Here is a 15,722-nt window from a genome sequence, read left to right on the forward strand (position 1 = left end):
GGTTTAGCTACTTCAAGAAATTTTTCAGGTAAGAAATTACGTATTCATTTGCAGTGTAGTGACCGTGTGTCTGTTAACACCAAGTTAATAAATATCCATAAATATGTAACTGGTGTATATTAATGTTTCCAGAAAAGCACATGTTCATTTGTTACCCCCCTCCCCTTCTCTCTCTGTTAAAGCATCACTGCACTGACATGGCACTGATAGATAGATATACTACTACATACTCTAAATATGACCTGAATCATTATTTAGGAGGGATTTAAGATTCAGGATGAATCTTTCCTGCTTTACCTTTAGTGTGGTGGGTTAGGCAGATTCAGACCATGTCTCAGACTGAAATGGAAAAAAACAACACCTCCAATATGATGCTCAGTAAACTCCTGGAAACATAAAAAAAAATTGGGAAATGGAAAGTTCAGCCGCCTGAACTTTGACCTCTGATCTCTGATTGTCCTGAGCACTGTGCACTGAACCTTTAAAAAAAAATGACACTGAGTCACAAAAAAAAAAAAAAAAATTTTAAGAATATCAGATCTGATCACAAGTGCCAAATATGCATTCATTTTCAGGATTTTAACCCATTAAATCCCAGATTAGAGCTGCAGCGCAATATAATTTCTCTCTCTAACTGCACACACATACACACACACACACACACACACACCATAAGACTCTGACATCCATACCAACACACACCATTTTAGTTATTCCAATGGCTTGCAGAACTCCATGATAGAGCAGCAACGTCCCTAGTGGACACCAGGAAAATAGCATGTATTTGTTCCATAGGCCAAACACGGCTTCTCTGGTGGAAAGTAGTACCACCTACCATTTTGGAGCCAGAACCTCAATAAAAGTCAGAGTTAATCAGGTTCAATAGGACATTTTTTCTTTCAGGTCCTGAGTAAAACTATTTCCTGTTCACAGTCTATTATAGATGTGTTTTAGTATTTGTGGTTGAAATTACAAAAGAAATACAAAAGGCAAAAAGGGGCAAAAATGTCACTAAGGTTGCACAAGGGTTTAAGCTCACTGGTTCAACTCCAGTGACTGTATTCTTCCTGGTGGGACAGAGGCCAAAAGCTGGGACCATGCTGGATGGATGTGAGTGAAATAAATTTTTGTAAATACTATGTTTTACAAATGGCAAAATTCTTGAGCTCTGGGTTTTCACGGCAGCTGACTGGGTGAGAATGGTCCTCAGTCAGTAATTATGAATGTGTGTGCCATGCAGTGTTGTGCCAGTTCACACTTAAAAAGAATAGTTCAAGGTTTAGTTCATACAGATGAAAATGAACTAGTTCACATTCATTTGTTCCATTTTTTATAATAAATAAAGGCTGATATTCATTTTCAATAGAACCTCCTTCTACCCATCCATCACCAGCCCCAAATCATTGCCACTCCCAAACTAAATGAATTATTGTTTACCACTGACAGACATTAGTTAGATTTAAAATCTGTATATAAATATAATCCGTCTGAGTCTTTACTTGTTTGTTCATAAAACTGCTTCAAATGCTCAAACAAACTGGCTTCAGCAGTAGCAGATGCGTCTGTATCGTCTGTAATCTCTGGCACCAATAAACGTGTTCATGCACAACACTGGTGCCATGAGTGAAGTAATAACCGTGTAGAGATACAATTTTAGGCATCAAAATGTTTTTCCCAGCATGAACATTAAAGTAGGAATGACCCCGCACGTGATGCAATGTGATGCACCATGTTGAGACCTGTTGATGTTACTGCCGGGTGGTCGGTGGTCACAGCGGTGACATGGTGGCAGATGAAGATGAGAGACATCAGAACCATAATTACAGAAAGATAGACTCAAAACTACATCCTACTGTGTATCTGTGCATACATATAGAATTATATTTTGTACCAGGTTTCCATGTCCATTCTCATGACAACCAGTGGTGCTCAGTAACACATTCAATTATAGACAATGCAGTGATTCAGTGGAGTGAAAAGTGGATTATTTATTGCCAAAAAACCCTCGGACATATTGTTTCCCAAAATGTATACACTTTATTGTCAAGAACAGTATAAAAAACAAAAGTGTGTATTTACAACACAGCTACAGTTGCAATCAAAATTATTCAACCCCCATTGCAAATAATGTTTGGCAAAATGTACAAACAAGCAGCTGTTTGCAATAAACAAATCAAACAAGAACAATTTAAATAGCTCAACACAACTAATATTACAAGTGGTTTCTCCAAATTCAACACAAAATGCCACTTTTAACTACTGCAGTCTCAAAATTATTCAACCCCTTCATGACAAGCATCTTTAGTTCTTAGTAGAGCCCACTTATGCTGTTATGACCTGCTGCAAACGTGATGCATACAACATTTCTCATGGGCAAAGGCCTTCAGTTCACTAATATTCTTGGGTTTGCGTGCTGCAACTGCCTTTTTCCCAAAATCATCCCACCAGAGATTTTCAATGGGGTTCAAGTCAGGTGACTGTGATGGCCTCTCTAGTATCTTCCAGGATTTCTTCTGAAACCAAGCCATGGTGGACTTTGAGGTATGCTTGGGATCATTGTCCTGGTGGAAGGTCCAATGATGCCGAGGCTTCAGCTTCCTCACAGACAGCATGACATTTTCTCCCAGGATTTCCTGATACTTGATTGAATCAATCTTGCCCTCCACACGCTGCAGGTTTCCAGCACCAGAGGAAACGGAGCAGCCCCAGAGCATCACTGAGCCACCGCCATACTTCACTGTAGGCAGGGTGTTCTTTTCAGCGTATGCTTCATTCTTCCTCCTCCAGACATACCGCTGATCCATAGGCCCAGAAAGTTCCAGTTTTGTTTCATCGCTCCACAGAACAGAATCCCAAAACCTCTTTGGCCTATTTATATAGTTTTGAGCAAATTGGAGCTGACTTTTCTTGTGCTTTTGGGTCAGTAGTGGTGTACGTTGGTTGGTTGGTTTGGGCATGGAGCCCTTCAGCGTTTAGTATGCGCCTTACTGTGGAAACTGAAAACTCAGGAGAGGTGTGCTTGAGACCACACCTGATTTGCAAATGTGTGCTCTTATGAGGAATTCTAGTCATTTCTATTTTTGAGACTGCAGTAGTCATTGAAAGTAGGATTTAGTGTTGAATTTGGATAAAATCCTTGTAATATTAGTTTTATTTAACTATTTAAACTGTTCTTGTGTAATTTGTTTATTGCAAACACCTGAACAATTTTAAATTTTGCCGATAAACCTAAAATGCAATGGGGGTTGAATAATTTTGATTGCAACTGTATGGCCTTTTCATCTTACCCTCTTTGGTTTCACTGCAGACCTGATTATTTGAAAAGGAACTAAAGGCAGGCATGGCATGTAGTTAAGCAAGTCATGAATATGAAACTATGTTTTCAACAAGCTTAAATATTGTGAACTGAACAGTTGTAAACTGTTCACTGCACTATAAATGTGAACACAATTCTTGATTCCTCTCAAACTATTTTGTCAACAGTTTCTCTTTGGTAGGTCACTGGGGTGTTGCATTGTGGGATGAACCAGAGCAGAATGATGTAAACCCAGAGAGCCATCATCTTTATGCATCTCATCTAATCTGCCAGTCTTCAGTTTGGGTTATCCTTCACACCACTGAGCTAAAATCACATAATCATACTAATGAGAACATTACAGCAGAAAACAAGCGCAGATACTGTCTAGTCTTATTCACTCTCCTACCATACAGTATCTTTTCAACACTTGGTGTCTTCAACACAGGCTTACAAGAAAGCATGACCTTGTATGCTGCAGTGCAGCCATTCAGGTACGCTATAAATACATCAAAAAACACAAAAAAAGAACATTTGGCATCAGTAAATCTCTTCCAAAATGAAAACATTAAAAAGAAAATAGAAAATCTGCTCCAGGACCATGACATGGTAGAGGAACTATAGCGCAGGCAGGAGAAGACATGAAGACAACAATGTAGTGTATCAAACTAAATCAAAAGTAAACAAACTCATTTAAAATAAACTTTCAAAAGAAAAGCTTTGGCAGAATATCATACTGTATCTCTTAAGTGTTGTACTTTTCTGATGACTTTTCATTACATTTTGCCTCATCAGATAAAATTATTTGTATTATAAAGGAATTAAGTCCCTCTTGAGACTCAAACAGTGTAAAGAGCTGAAGACAGAACAATTACTAAGAATTACTAGTGAGTCTGTCAGTTACAAAAACATGTCATTAGTGGCTAGATGTGTGACAATCTGCTGATATCCATGTTACATGTGCACAAAGGAAATTAGTTTGGATCACAGATACAATAAATTGCATGTATAGGTATCATTCATAGTACATCCAGTTCCTTATTCAGTATACTATTAACTCTTTACTGTCGTGGGAATCCATTGACTAAATATTTAAACAATCCATTTTCCAGTGTTTCAAAACCAGTGAACATGAGTCAGGAGGTCAAGAGATGTTGAGGTTATTCTCTGAAAAGTTTGAGGACAGTTTCAGTCGGTTATACAGCAGTGAAGTGTGTCTCTTTCTCAGCACAGCCAAACAAAGGCACTTCCACACAAAGTGCACAAAAAAGTAAAGTAAAATGAAAAGTAAAAAAAAACATTGGCATGCGCAGCCAGGGCATACACATGAGTCTGATTTGTTATACAGGCCTTAAGAAGTGTACTAGAAATTTACTTCAAGAAATTCAAGAACCCTAAAGGAAAAACTAAGTGGCAAAAAACAACAACGCAGCCTCATGGAATTGCTCAAACAAAACATAAGACGGAGCATTCGCCGGGAACACAAAAAACAAAATGACACTGTAACACAATGCAGCCTCAATGCAGACCACAGACAGTGAGGTGGGACAGCAGGCTGTGGGCAGGACTTGGTGGAGAATCACTTGCTGCGTATGTGGAGCTTGATGGAGCGTGTTGGCAGCCAACTGGAGTCAGTATTTTGGATGCTGCTGGACTGCTTTGGACTGCTTCCTCCCCACAGAGACAATCATATAAATAATCATGAATTAACAATCATTTCAGTCATGTAAAATTTTAAACATATGATGCCCAGAAAACAGCAAGACACACATTAATTCACATTCACTCATCTTAAAGGCTAATTCCAGGTTATTGTAACCTAGATCTTACTTTCTTAGCATTGGCCATCAGGTCATTCAAATATGACACCCACCAAAGTAAAGATCTGGGATCATGTTGATGTGATCAATAAAATCAGACTTGGCAAAAAGCTCCAGCGACCTGATATTTAAATGCATAGGGCACCAATTCCAGCACTCAAGCTGGTAGCTGGTAGTATGCTGAGGTTACATTTGAAGCAGGAAGTCAGTCCCCTTTTCTTTCTCTTCCAAATAAGTATGACTAAACTGTTTTCTTTTTGTTTGTTTAATATGATTATCTAACCGCTCATGTCTTGTCCTGTCTGACTTATTTTTAACAGTGAGTCTTTAACAGTTCATTAGCTGAGTACTAACATGAACGATGGCCAAACCTACCAAGACCTTCAAAAATAAGAATGAGATTGAACTTGATGAGGCTCTGTATTTCTTACCTCTTTCATCCAGCCTGAGCACTTTTTACACAGGGTGATTATTCTCCTCTAGTTTCTTGCTCTCCTCAGTTGTTCCCATCTCTTTCTCGCCGGTTTTCCAGCTTCCTTGTCTGTGGTGAAGACAGAATTGCAAAAGCCTGAGTTACCTCTGCCACAGACCTTCTCACCCTGCTCCAGATGCAGTCAGTCACTCCACTGCAGGCTGCGAACTCATCTGTTCAACAAACATTTGCCACTTTGTCCTCTGGACTCTCTGCTACGTGCTCTGAAAACTGATGGTTCATCCTCCTTTGAGGTGTGATAATTTTAAGGCCGACACAAGTTTATACAGTTTGTAGTCAGGCTGTAACCCTTGACCCTTGGTTATTATTCTAACTCCACTCTCTGGGGTACAAACTGGTTTCTCCTGTTTGGAATGCAGCTATCAAGAGCAGAGCCACGAGGACCTGAGCAGGGACTTGAAATTGAAATCTAAAATTCAACTGTGCACACCAGTGTGCAGCTGTTGCTGTACCTTGAATTCTTTATGTACAGCCAGTAGATGAGTCCCACTGCCGCAGCAGCTATGAGGAGGCCTACCACGACGCCCACAATGAGCTTTGCCTGGTCCTCCGAATCCTCCTGGGACCCTGAAAACAGAGAGCAGTACTCTGCTTCAGCTGTAGCACACACACACACACACTCACTCACATACACATGCACATAAAGGAATTCACTGAAAGACTTCGCTATGAGAACAGAAACCAAAATCACAGCATGTGTCCTCGGTCCTGCTCCATGCTAAGTTTTAGCTTGGACGAGACTACAGAGAGTTAAACACACCACCTTTTAAAACTTGCTTCTGTTCCACTAGTTTACTCTTTCATCAGCTGACACTTTGCCACTCGACCATTTATTGCTTTGTCTTTTGTTTATAAAGTAGTTCAATGAGTTGTTCTCATTGTTATTGTAGTGACATTAAAAGTGAGTGGAGTTTTGTTTATGTTCCAGGAAAGTATCAGCAGCACTCAATGAAATGTTGGATATTTCAAAGTAGATGTGTTTCATGCTCCTTTAATAGAACAGGAGAGGAACACTGATTAGACACAACATTAAAACCAGAGACCGGCTTTAATGAGGAGACAAGAAAATGCATTAATGTCAAAATACAATGCGACTGTTTTTGACATTCTGCTCCATGGAAGCCATCACCATTGTGTATAATTTGTATCCTCTACACTAACTTTTCACTACAGCCATACTGCATCTGCATCAGCCGCACTGAGTTACTGAAATCATGGTTTCTGTCTCAGCCCTGGCCACCCTTCCGCTGTCTCATGCCAAACTTCACCAGGTGTCATTGATGTCCCATCCCAGTCATGTGACTCTCAGACCTGTCTCCTGTTCTCTATCACCAGACATCCCCCTTTCCAAACCTACACATCTGTTTCCATTTCTCTCATTAGCTCCCCTTCATATACTCCAACCCTTTCCCCCAGTTCTTCATGTACTCTGGACTTCTGTTGTCTTTCAAGCCATTCAAGACAACCTACCTATTACCTGTAACCTGTTCCTGATTATCTGTGAGCTTCTGTAATCATTTTATCTTCTAATAGACACTTCATTGCATCTGCCTGCATGTCTGTGTTTGGGTCTCCGTTGTTCTGAAACTTTGTCATCATTCAGCGACAAGTTTTTAGGTTAGAATGCTTTTTTTGCCGATTTACTGATCATGTATTTTTTAATGAAAATCAGCCAATCGTGATTGGCGGCCAATCAATTGGGCATCCCTACTTTCCTCAGTTGTTACTTCAGTAAACACTGTCAGACACATTCAACTGATCTCTATTTATTGATTTGTTTAATTTCTCTAATCTGCCCCAGACAGCTTGACTGAGCTTGTTTGAAGAAAAATCATAAAGATATAAAAGCTGGGATGAAGTTATATGTTCAGTCTTGTCTGTGTGAAGTGATGAATATTGGTCAGTTTATGCATGAAGAGAAAATGATGAGTGTTAATTTGGTGTATAGCCAGACAACAGGTTAATGAAAATTCTAGAAAATAAAAGATAAGGGCAAAGGAAAACAAAATCTTACCTCTTTCTTCATGTTCCTCCTTAAAAACTGAAATCAAACATAATTAAATTAGAACTCATAAAAAAAAAGCCAAAAAAAAACATACGTAAGCTGTTCGTCAAAGAAAATCCTGCACTGATTCTGTCTCACAAGATGAAATCAAATGTTTTTCTGACTGCGTCTCACAACAAGCAAACTGTCTTGGAAAGAGGAAAGCAACAATTTACTATGCTTTAAGAACATATGCCAGACTCTTAGAATGCAGGAAAAAAAGACAAAAAGGAGGATTATCACACGAAAGAAAGAATGAGGAGGAACAGCAGTGGTACAGCATGTATGCATGAGATGAAAGGATACCACTGTAGCATTAAGTGTTTGACGTGGCCTTTCAACATTTTTGTTTTTTTTTGTGTTTTCCATCCCAGTTTCTATAATGTAAGCATTCGGTGTAACTGATGCGCCTGCTTAAGTTTTACATAAACACATTCTGCAGCAGGTTGATTCAGCAAATCCCTGCTGTTGTATATACAGTAGGTTTAAACTATTGTAGAGAATGAAAGGGCAATTATATAGTGTCTCACATAGAGGAAAAAGTAAAGTAAAGTCTCATCACATCCAAAAACATAGTGCCTGTAACAGATGAGTACTGATCTGTGTTATTTCACTAAACCCAGAATACTGCATCATTTATCACAAACCCTCCAGCCTGCTGATAGAGACTTCAATTCTGGGGAAAACATGGTATGGTGGGGTACAGTGTGAATTCATTCATCCTAAATGAAGGAATTAATCCTGACTTTTTTCCCCTAAATTGATTTGATTGCTTTTCCATTGATCTTTGATTGTCTTAGTAATGACAAATAATACAACAAGACTTGGTCAAAACCTTGTATCTGTCTGGACTGTGTGTGGTCAATGAGTGAAACAGATGACATAGTTGAAAACTGTTGTGGAGCCGCTGTGAACAACAACTTTCAATGTAAAGTATCTAAAGTTGCTGGGAAAGTAAAAACTAACTGAAGTTGTTCTCATTTACACGTTTTTCTGTTTTTCTGCTGAAATTCATGTCTGTTGCCAGACATGAATTTCCCCAAGGGGATAAATAAAGTATCTATCTATCTATCTATCTATCTATCTATCTATCTATCTATCTATCTATCTATCTATCTATGTGGCCCATTAAAACTACATGTGGTCACTTTCAAGCTGCTGCTCTGCTGCTGCTATAATCCTGATTTTATAATCACGACGTTGTGTGACAAAAACACCAAACACATCAGTTAAAGACAGTTAAAGGTTGTGCTGTCATTTCAGCTATATTTACTGTAATGTTAGAAGTGACAGATTGCCTTTCTTATTTAGTCTCTCACAGAGCCTGTCATTAGATTTGTTGTTAGGTACTTTTTTTAAATTTAAAAAAAGTCACTAAAGTGGTGTAAAAAAAATTAAAACTTGTGTCTCAATGCCGCCTGATGACATAACAGAAAATGCTGGCACCAAATCATTTTTAAAGAGCCAATGTGTGACACAAATGGTGTCACACACCCACTGTAACACTGTGGAGTCACAGTGGCAGCAACACAATCATTAAGACACCGGCAGCTTCTTTGTTTCGTACATAGCAGAAAAGCTGATGGCCAATCTACCTTGAATAAGGTGCATCCAGAGTGAAGTTTAATTTGACTCATTGGTCTCTGTTTTCTACTAATGTTACTGAGTCTAGTCTAATTAAAGCAAGTGAAAAGCTGTAACTTTAGTTCTTTGCTACATTAATGCACCTCTCATTTCCCACATTTGGGAAAATAAAGCCAACAAACTAACTTCCTGACAAGCAGGAACTTACCAGAGGAAACATCGATGGTCTTGATGTCCTCTCCCAGCTTGTTGCTGACCCTGCAGCTGACAGTCAGGTTCACATTTGGGATCACTGTGATTTTGTGGGTGGCCTTACCGTTTATGTAAGACCTCTCCTCCTGGAGGGGCAGAAAGACAGAAATAAGAGGCTTCAGAAATAATTGCAAAGGAAATATCACACAGCAGCCTCTCAGCTGTGCACACATTATGGACTTTTCCATTCTACTGAATATTTTGTATATTGCTATTAATGGGGAACAATGGGATGCTGGGAAGACAGATACTAAAATAAAAATAATAAAATACTGCAAATGTCAACATCACACAGGGGAGCTGAACTCTGCCGACACTGCAACTCATTTTGAATGCAGAAATATAAACAAACGAGGTTTCAATAGGGTCTTCACACCCTTCTGGCCCTAAAAATCTTCTTCCAATAAACCTGAATCATTAACATGACCTGCTTAAGATGAGGCCTGGAGTACTTCAGAATATCTTCAGAAGTACATTATTTATTAGAGTGAATGGTGTTCTGCTGAATGTCACCTGTACAGTGTGGAAAGGTTAGCTTGGCTATTAAAAAAAAAAAAAAACCCTCCCTCACATGCAACATTGTTTGCATTTCCATTGATGTCTTAAAGTCAGGGTCAGGCAGGCGCATTGCACCCGGGAGTGTTGTAAGTGCTGGTCAGTTAATTAAGGCCAGTAAGACCAACATAAATAACACAAAATACAAAACTAGAGAAGAATCAGTCAGGAAGGATACAGAGAAAGTAATTATCTGTGACCACCACATGCAAAACCATTCCCCTTTTGGGGGTTGTCCTGCTTTTGCCTCTCCATTGCACTTGTCACTTTCATTTGCACCAAAACAGGTGCTTCCTAAATGGACAGATTGATATCCCTCAAGTTTAACTGACTTGGTGTTATACTATTATGATGAACCTTTCCCTTAATTTTTTTCAACAGTGTACATCTAAAATTCTATGTGTTTATTTATGTTTTCTTATTAATTGAAACATATATGTCCATTCCATATTTAAATTTATACCTAATATCACTTTCTTTTTTTTCAGGCTTGCCTTGAACATAGACTCGGGTCTGAAAAGTGAAAAGTCAATGCGGAAGTGCCTTAAACCTGCATTCTATAATTGACCATCAGGGGCGACTTCACCGTTGCAAGAAAATTCAGATTGCATTGAAGTATAGGAAAATGCCCTACTTCTCACTTAATTATTATCTCAGTAAATGTACCTAAGAGTGTATGGTGTCAATTGCTAATCTGAGTTTTCTTCAATACAACATTATTTGTATGTACATCATTTATTTTATTTATAAATAAATTATGGTCCCATTTAGAGGAAAATAGATTAAAAGCAGCGCATGCATTAGGGCAGGGTGTCATGGTCTCAGCCTGGAGGCTCCAGGGTTTTGGTGTTTTTGGACTTTCTTGGTTTGGTTTTCTGTGTTTTGGGTTTCTGTTCTGGGTTTTGAGTGTTTCTGGTTTGGGTGTTTCTGGTGTCTAGTTTAGTCTTCCCTGTCTTGTGCTCTGTTTCCCCATGCACTTCCTGTTTTATTTTGATAGTCATGTTGACCCAGTGTCTGAGTTGTAGTTTTGCTTCCTTTGGTTAATCATCCCTGATGTGTCCCACCTGTGTGTGCTTCCCCGTCTGTTCTCCATTGTTAATCAGTTCCGTTCCTTCAAAAAGCCCTTGCTCTGTCATGTATCATTGTTGGTGATGAGGTTTGATGGTTGTTTTGTCAGTGGCGGCGACCCATGTATGGATTTTGGTTCTTCGGTTAAAATAAATTCTTTGACACTGGTTCCTCCGCATCTGAGTCTCTCACCTTCACCCCTGCCTCATCAGATCCTTGACACAGGGCTATTCAACGTCAGTAGCAAGTGGGCCAAATAAGAAAATCACAGGGGTTGTGAGGGCCACACAGAATATTGATATTGTTGGGTCTGAGCTCTGCCTCATGAGCTGGACACCATAAATGTTGGATCTTCGGTTGCCTATCAATTTATTGGATATCATAAATTATATTTAATATTAAAAATATTAATATTAAATAACAATTTTAAAATTAATTAAAGTCCTCGGGGCACGACTGCCAACCTGGCCACCAGCCCTTGCACTCGACCGATCATAGCTGGACCTCCATCCGTAACCAACAAGCAAGCTTTTTGTAAATCCAGCTTATGCTCATTAAAAAACATGACCATCTTTTGAAAAATCCGTTCACCTGTAGTGTGTCCTCCAAGGGAACGAGCCCAAGTAGTTCCTCCTGAAAGCGCACTCCATCATAAAACCTCACATAAATACACAGCTGTGCCATGTCGGTACAGTCAGTTGATAGATCCACAACGATAGACATAAACTTTGCTTTTCACAGGTTTTCCAAAATCTTCCGTCCAACATCTTTTGCCAGTAGCTCACTCTGCGAAGAGTGAATGTGTCCGAGAGAGGCACTTTTTTTTAGTGTGTGTTGCTTTCTTTGACTTTTTTGTCAACAATCATTTCATCAATGACTGCAAGTGTAACAGATTTAAAATTGCACCGTTACACAAACATGCAATCGTTAACGGTCTCCGGCTCGGTAAAGGGCCTCTTCTGTCTGGTTAGTGTCCATGCTATGTGCACAGATGCTATCATGGCTCTCTCTTGTTCTATGCAAAAGCAACCAAGGGCACACTGCCTCCGTTGAAAAGACGCTGTGGAAAGATGTGCTTCGAAATAAGACTTGTAGTGTAGCTTCAAACTTGGTTTAATAACCACAGTGCAGAGGAGACCGTACAAACATACATCCGTGTGTGTTGACTTGAATACCCAGTAACGCACATGCACAGGATACCAGATTACTTCCTGAAACTACGGCATCCGTAACAGCTCAATATAGTTGTGAACAATTACTGATCTACAGATGCTAACAGTCCATTTACTTTCCTTTTCCATTCCTCCGAGCCCTTGAGAAAACTGTCACAAAATGAGCCATGATTCGACCTTTAGTGTCTCTTCACATTTTACTCTTTCATCACAGCAATGGATTCGCTGCAAAATAAAGACACAGGTATATTCCTCATTGCGGCTGGCAAAGTAAATAAATACTTTTCAGGCCATTCGCTTTGGAATTGGCAGTTTTCATAGTCAACTTTACGACGCTTTGGCTTTGAGAGAGACATTTTGCAGCTTATTGTTGGTGTCAGCTAACGCGAATGTCTCTCTGCATTAGGGTGTGTGCAGGGCTGGAATGGGACAAAAAAATTGTCCCCGGCAATTTTGGTCTGGACCTGCCCCCTCTAAATCGGTTGAATACCACCCACTACACCACACTTTGCAGCCCCCTTAAATATGCATACTGTGCTACAGCTGGTTTTTTTTGGGCCATGGACAAGTGTACCAGTATATTGACTTGCTCTTGACTGACTCCCTGGCAATCATGTGGCTGTGGAGTACACAATATCCATACTCAAATAGAAGTACCAGGAACTGGCAAAGAAAAAGTTCTGCTGGAATTATCAATCAATTCAAATTATTCAATAAAATTGAAGTATATAAGTATACAATCCTGAATTCACTATTCCATTAAAATGGAAAGAGTACATAAAAAATAAAGCAAATACAGATACTGTATAGGTACAGTAGACAAAGTAGCCCAGCGTTACTCCCTGACTTGTATGCTACCTTCTGCTTCCGCTTTGGCTATACTCTCCTCCTGCTCACTGTGCTTCCCTGTCACACCTGCATCTCTTCCTGCTTCTCTGTCTGCTCTCTTCCTTCCACCTGTTGCTGTACGACGGCGCTGAAAGATGCCGTACAAGTTGAGGCTGTTGCGGCCCCTGAGGCAAACATATGTGGGATTTTGGCACACTCAGCGGCCTCTGCATGTAAATTTATTTTTCGGGCTCGCAACTTCTCCGCACCTTCTTTCTTCCGTTTTTGATGTTGCTGTCTGTCCATTTTTATTGTCTCCCTCCTTCATCCACAGGCGTGTCGCTCTGAGTGGTTTTTCACACAGGACACAGAGAAGCCAGGGAGGGAGGGGGTGGTATCCAAGTATGATAGGGACAACTTGATTGGCTGGTTGAGATCGTGGCGAGATCTGATTGGTTGCTGAGAACTTGAAGTCAGCTGATTACAAGGAGTGGGGTGAGAGAGGGAGAATAGAGATAGTCTTCCTGATTGAGTTTAGCTAAGCTTAATTTGACCAACCCATCAGCCCAGGGAGTAATGTAATGTGTGTTTGCAGAAACAGGGCTTCTGTTGTCACTCACTGCTGTCAGAGTACAGAGGTATTAAACGGCTAGTCAACTAGTTAGTAATGTAGACTTTCCTTTGATAACTTTACCTTGTTATGTGATGTGTCAGCTAACATTAGTTGTTGAACATAATTAATATTAAACCATTCCAGATGCAAACTCTGACAGGATCCTCAAAGAACACTTTAATCGCACCACACTGCACTGTTTGCTGATATTTTGCTTCATTTTGCTATTTTTGCTGGAGCTAATTTCCCTCCAACACCAGCCTAACTTGACACATCTCGCATATATACACACACACTCACTACACACACACACGCACCCTCCGACACTTACGTTTGTGCTGTTCACACTCCACTGGAAGCTGGGCTCTGGCACTCCCTCAGCCTCGCAAGTAAGAACTTTGTGCTTAGCGTCATCAGGGCGGTGTTTGGTCAGGCCGGTGATCACCGGCTTCCCTGATGCAGACACCATTGTTTTCTTATGACATAACATTTCACACACAGGTATTTCAAGTAATGGAAACTAGGTTCATAAATGTTATGAGGTTTTTCCAGAAGAACAGATTGAATCTTGACTGGAGTCCTTATTGATCTTAACGAGCTTCAGTAATTAACGAGAGATGCACCTGACACTGCAGATACAGTATGCAAGCTGCCTCAGATGGAGTGATACTGTATTACTAAATCTTCGTTGAGTCAGTGTGAAGAGTTAGACATTTATAGTGTACCACTTGTTTTAGCCAACAGAGGAATTGACAATGAGACACACATACACACACACACACAGACAGACACACGGACTCTCACTCACCTTCAATGACCAGTTTAAAGCTCTGACGTCGTGTGAGACCGCTCATGGAGACCTCACATAAATAGAGTCCTGCATCAGCGTAGGTCAATTGGCTAAACTCTGGCTTCTTCACTGCTATTCCATTCTGAAAACCAGATTCACACTGTCCATATGCATTCTAAAGCAGAGTGTACCTATAACTTTGATTAAATACAACAGCAATACACACATTCCTTTTTCATCCACTGTAATTTTCACTTGGCCCTACCAAGGACATCCTGTAAATGTATGAATGCATGATGTCAGTCTTATTATCCATCTGTTTTCTATGCCCAGTTCTGCTGTCCAGGGTCACAGGAAATACAGCAACCATAATGTGAGGCCAAATCTCTGCATCAATGTTGTATGATACAGACTGGAGAGTCACCTTATCTTACTTTGTATGTTTTATATTTAATTTACCAGATATATAAACTTTTTGCTGACAGATAAGCAAATTGAACACAGTTTCCCTTCAGGAACACTTATAAATCTAAATCTACTATCCAGTGTAGCAATGTATCATATTTTTTTGTAGTTTGGGCTCAGCTCTCTGTCAGACAGAAAATGTAGAATAAATGTTTTGGCTCTACCACTGAGCTCCTGAGGTGTTGAAGGAGTAACAAATCATCAGTGTCTGACCTCTGTACAGAGTATATACAGGTTCAGAGTGAGTTTCTGCTGTCGGGTTTGATTACTGACAGGAGAAGTTGGACAAACATCCTGCTTTTGTCGACTCTTTCATATCCTTCTATATTTCAATGCCACATTTTTCCAATCAACAGCCCCGCTCCAGTACACATTACCTTTGCCCATGTCACTTTAGCATCACTCGAGGCGTTCTTCTCCATCTTCACAGAGAAGGTGTCCCCTACTGTCTTCACAACCTTCCCAGTGAGACTCAGACTCAGGTCTAGGTCTGAGAAAACAAGAAAGAAAAATGATGACGCTGTGGTGTCCTACCAGTGGGCTGAAGCTGGGCATTCATTTTACTGCTTCTTATCAGAGCCAAAAAAGCTGCTATGATGCCATAACCATTCAACACTGATGTCGCAAGGTCCACTTTCTGACATAATTTTCTCAGCTTTTATGTCAACTAAATGATTCAACTTCTCCTCATTTAAACTCATCTATAAACTAGAATGAAAACAGAACACCCTTTTTCTCAAAGT

At 39.9% G+C, this 15,722-nt stretch overlaps 1 protein-coding gene across 3 annotated transcripts in view; it reads right to left on the reverse strand.

Moving 5' to 3' along the window:
* Nucleotides 1-1,968: 1,968 nt before the first annotated feature.
* alcama (activated leukocyte cell adhesion molecule a) overlaps nucleotides 1,969-15,722 on the reverse strand; it is a 62,100-nt gene continuing 48,346 nt past the window's right edge. Inside the window, exons 9-16 of one of the 3 annotated variants that reach the window (XM_056397382.1) lie at nucleotides 15,357-15,469; nucleotides 14,533-14,656; nucleotides 14,056-14,177; nucleotides 9,445-9,574; nucleotides 7,623-7,649; nucleotides 6,061-6,175; nucleotides 5,547-5,656; nucleotides 1,969-4,966 (exon numbers count right to left, since the gene is read on the reverse strand). In XM_056397382.1, coding sequence (XP_056253357.1) covers nucleotides 5,572-5,656; nucleotides 6,061-6,175; nucleotides 7,623-7,649; nucleotides 9,445-9,574; nucleotides 14,056-14,177; nucleotides 14,533-14,656; nucleotides 15,357-15,469 — 716 coding nt within the window. In that variant the 3' untranslated portion in view covers nucleotides 1,969-4,966; nucleotides 5,547-5,571. The remainder of the gene's footprint in view (nucleotides 4,967-5,546; nucleotides 5,657-6,060; nucleotides 6,176-7,622; nucleotides 7,650-9,444; nucleotides 9,575-14,055; nucleotides 14,178-14,532; nucleotides 14,657-15,356; nucleotides 15,470-15,722) is intronic. The other 2 variants (XM_056397381.1, XM_056397383.1) reach the window with 2 other exon arrangements.

The sequence above is a fragment of the Seriola aureovittata genome, chromosome 15 (assembly GCF_021018895.1).
Source record: "Seriola aureovittata isolate HTS-2021-v1 ecotype China chromosome 15, ASM2101889v1, whole genome shotgun sequence".
Lineage (NCBI taxonomy): Eukaryota > Metazoa > Chordata > Actinopteri > Carangiformes > Carangidae > Seriola > Seriola aureovittata.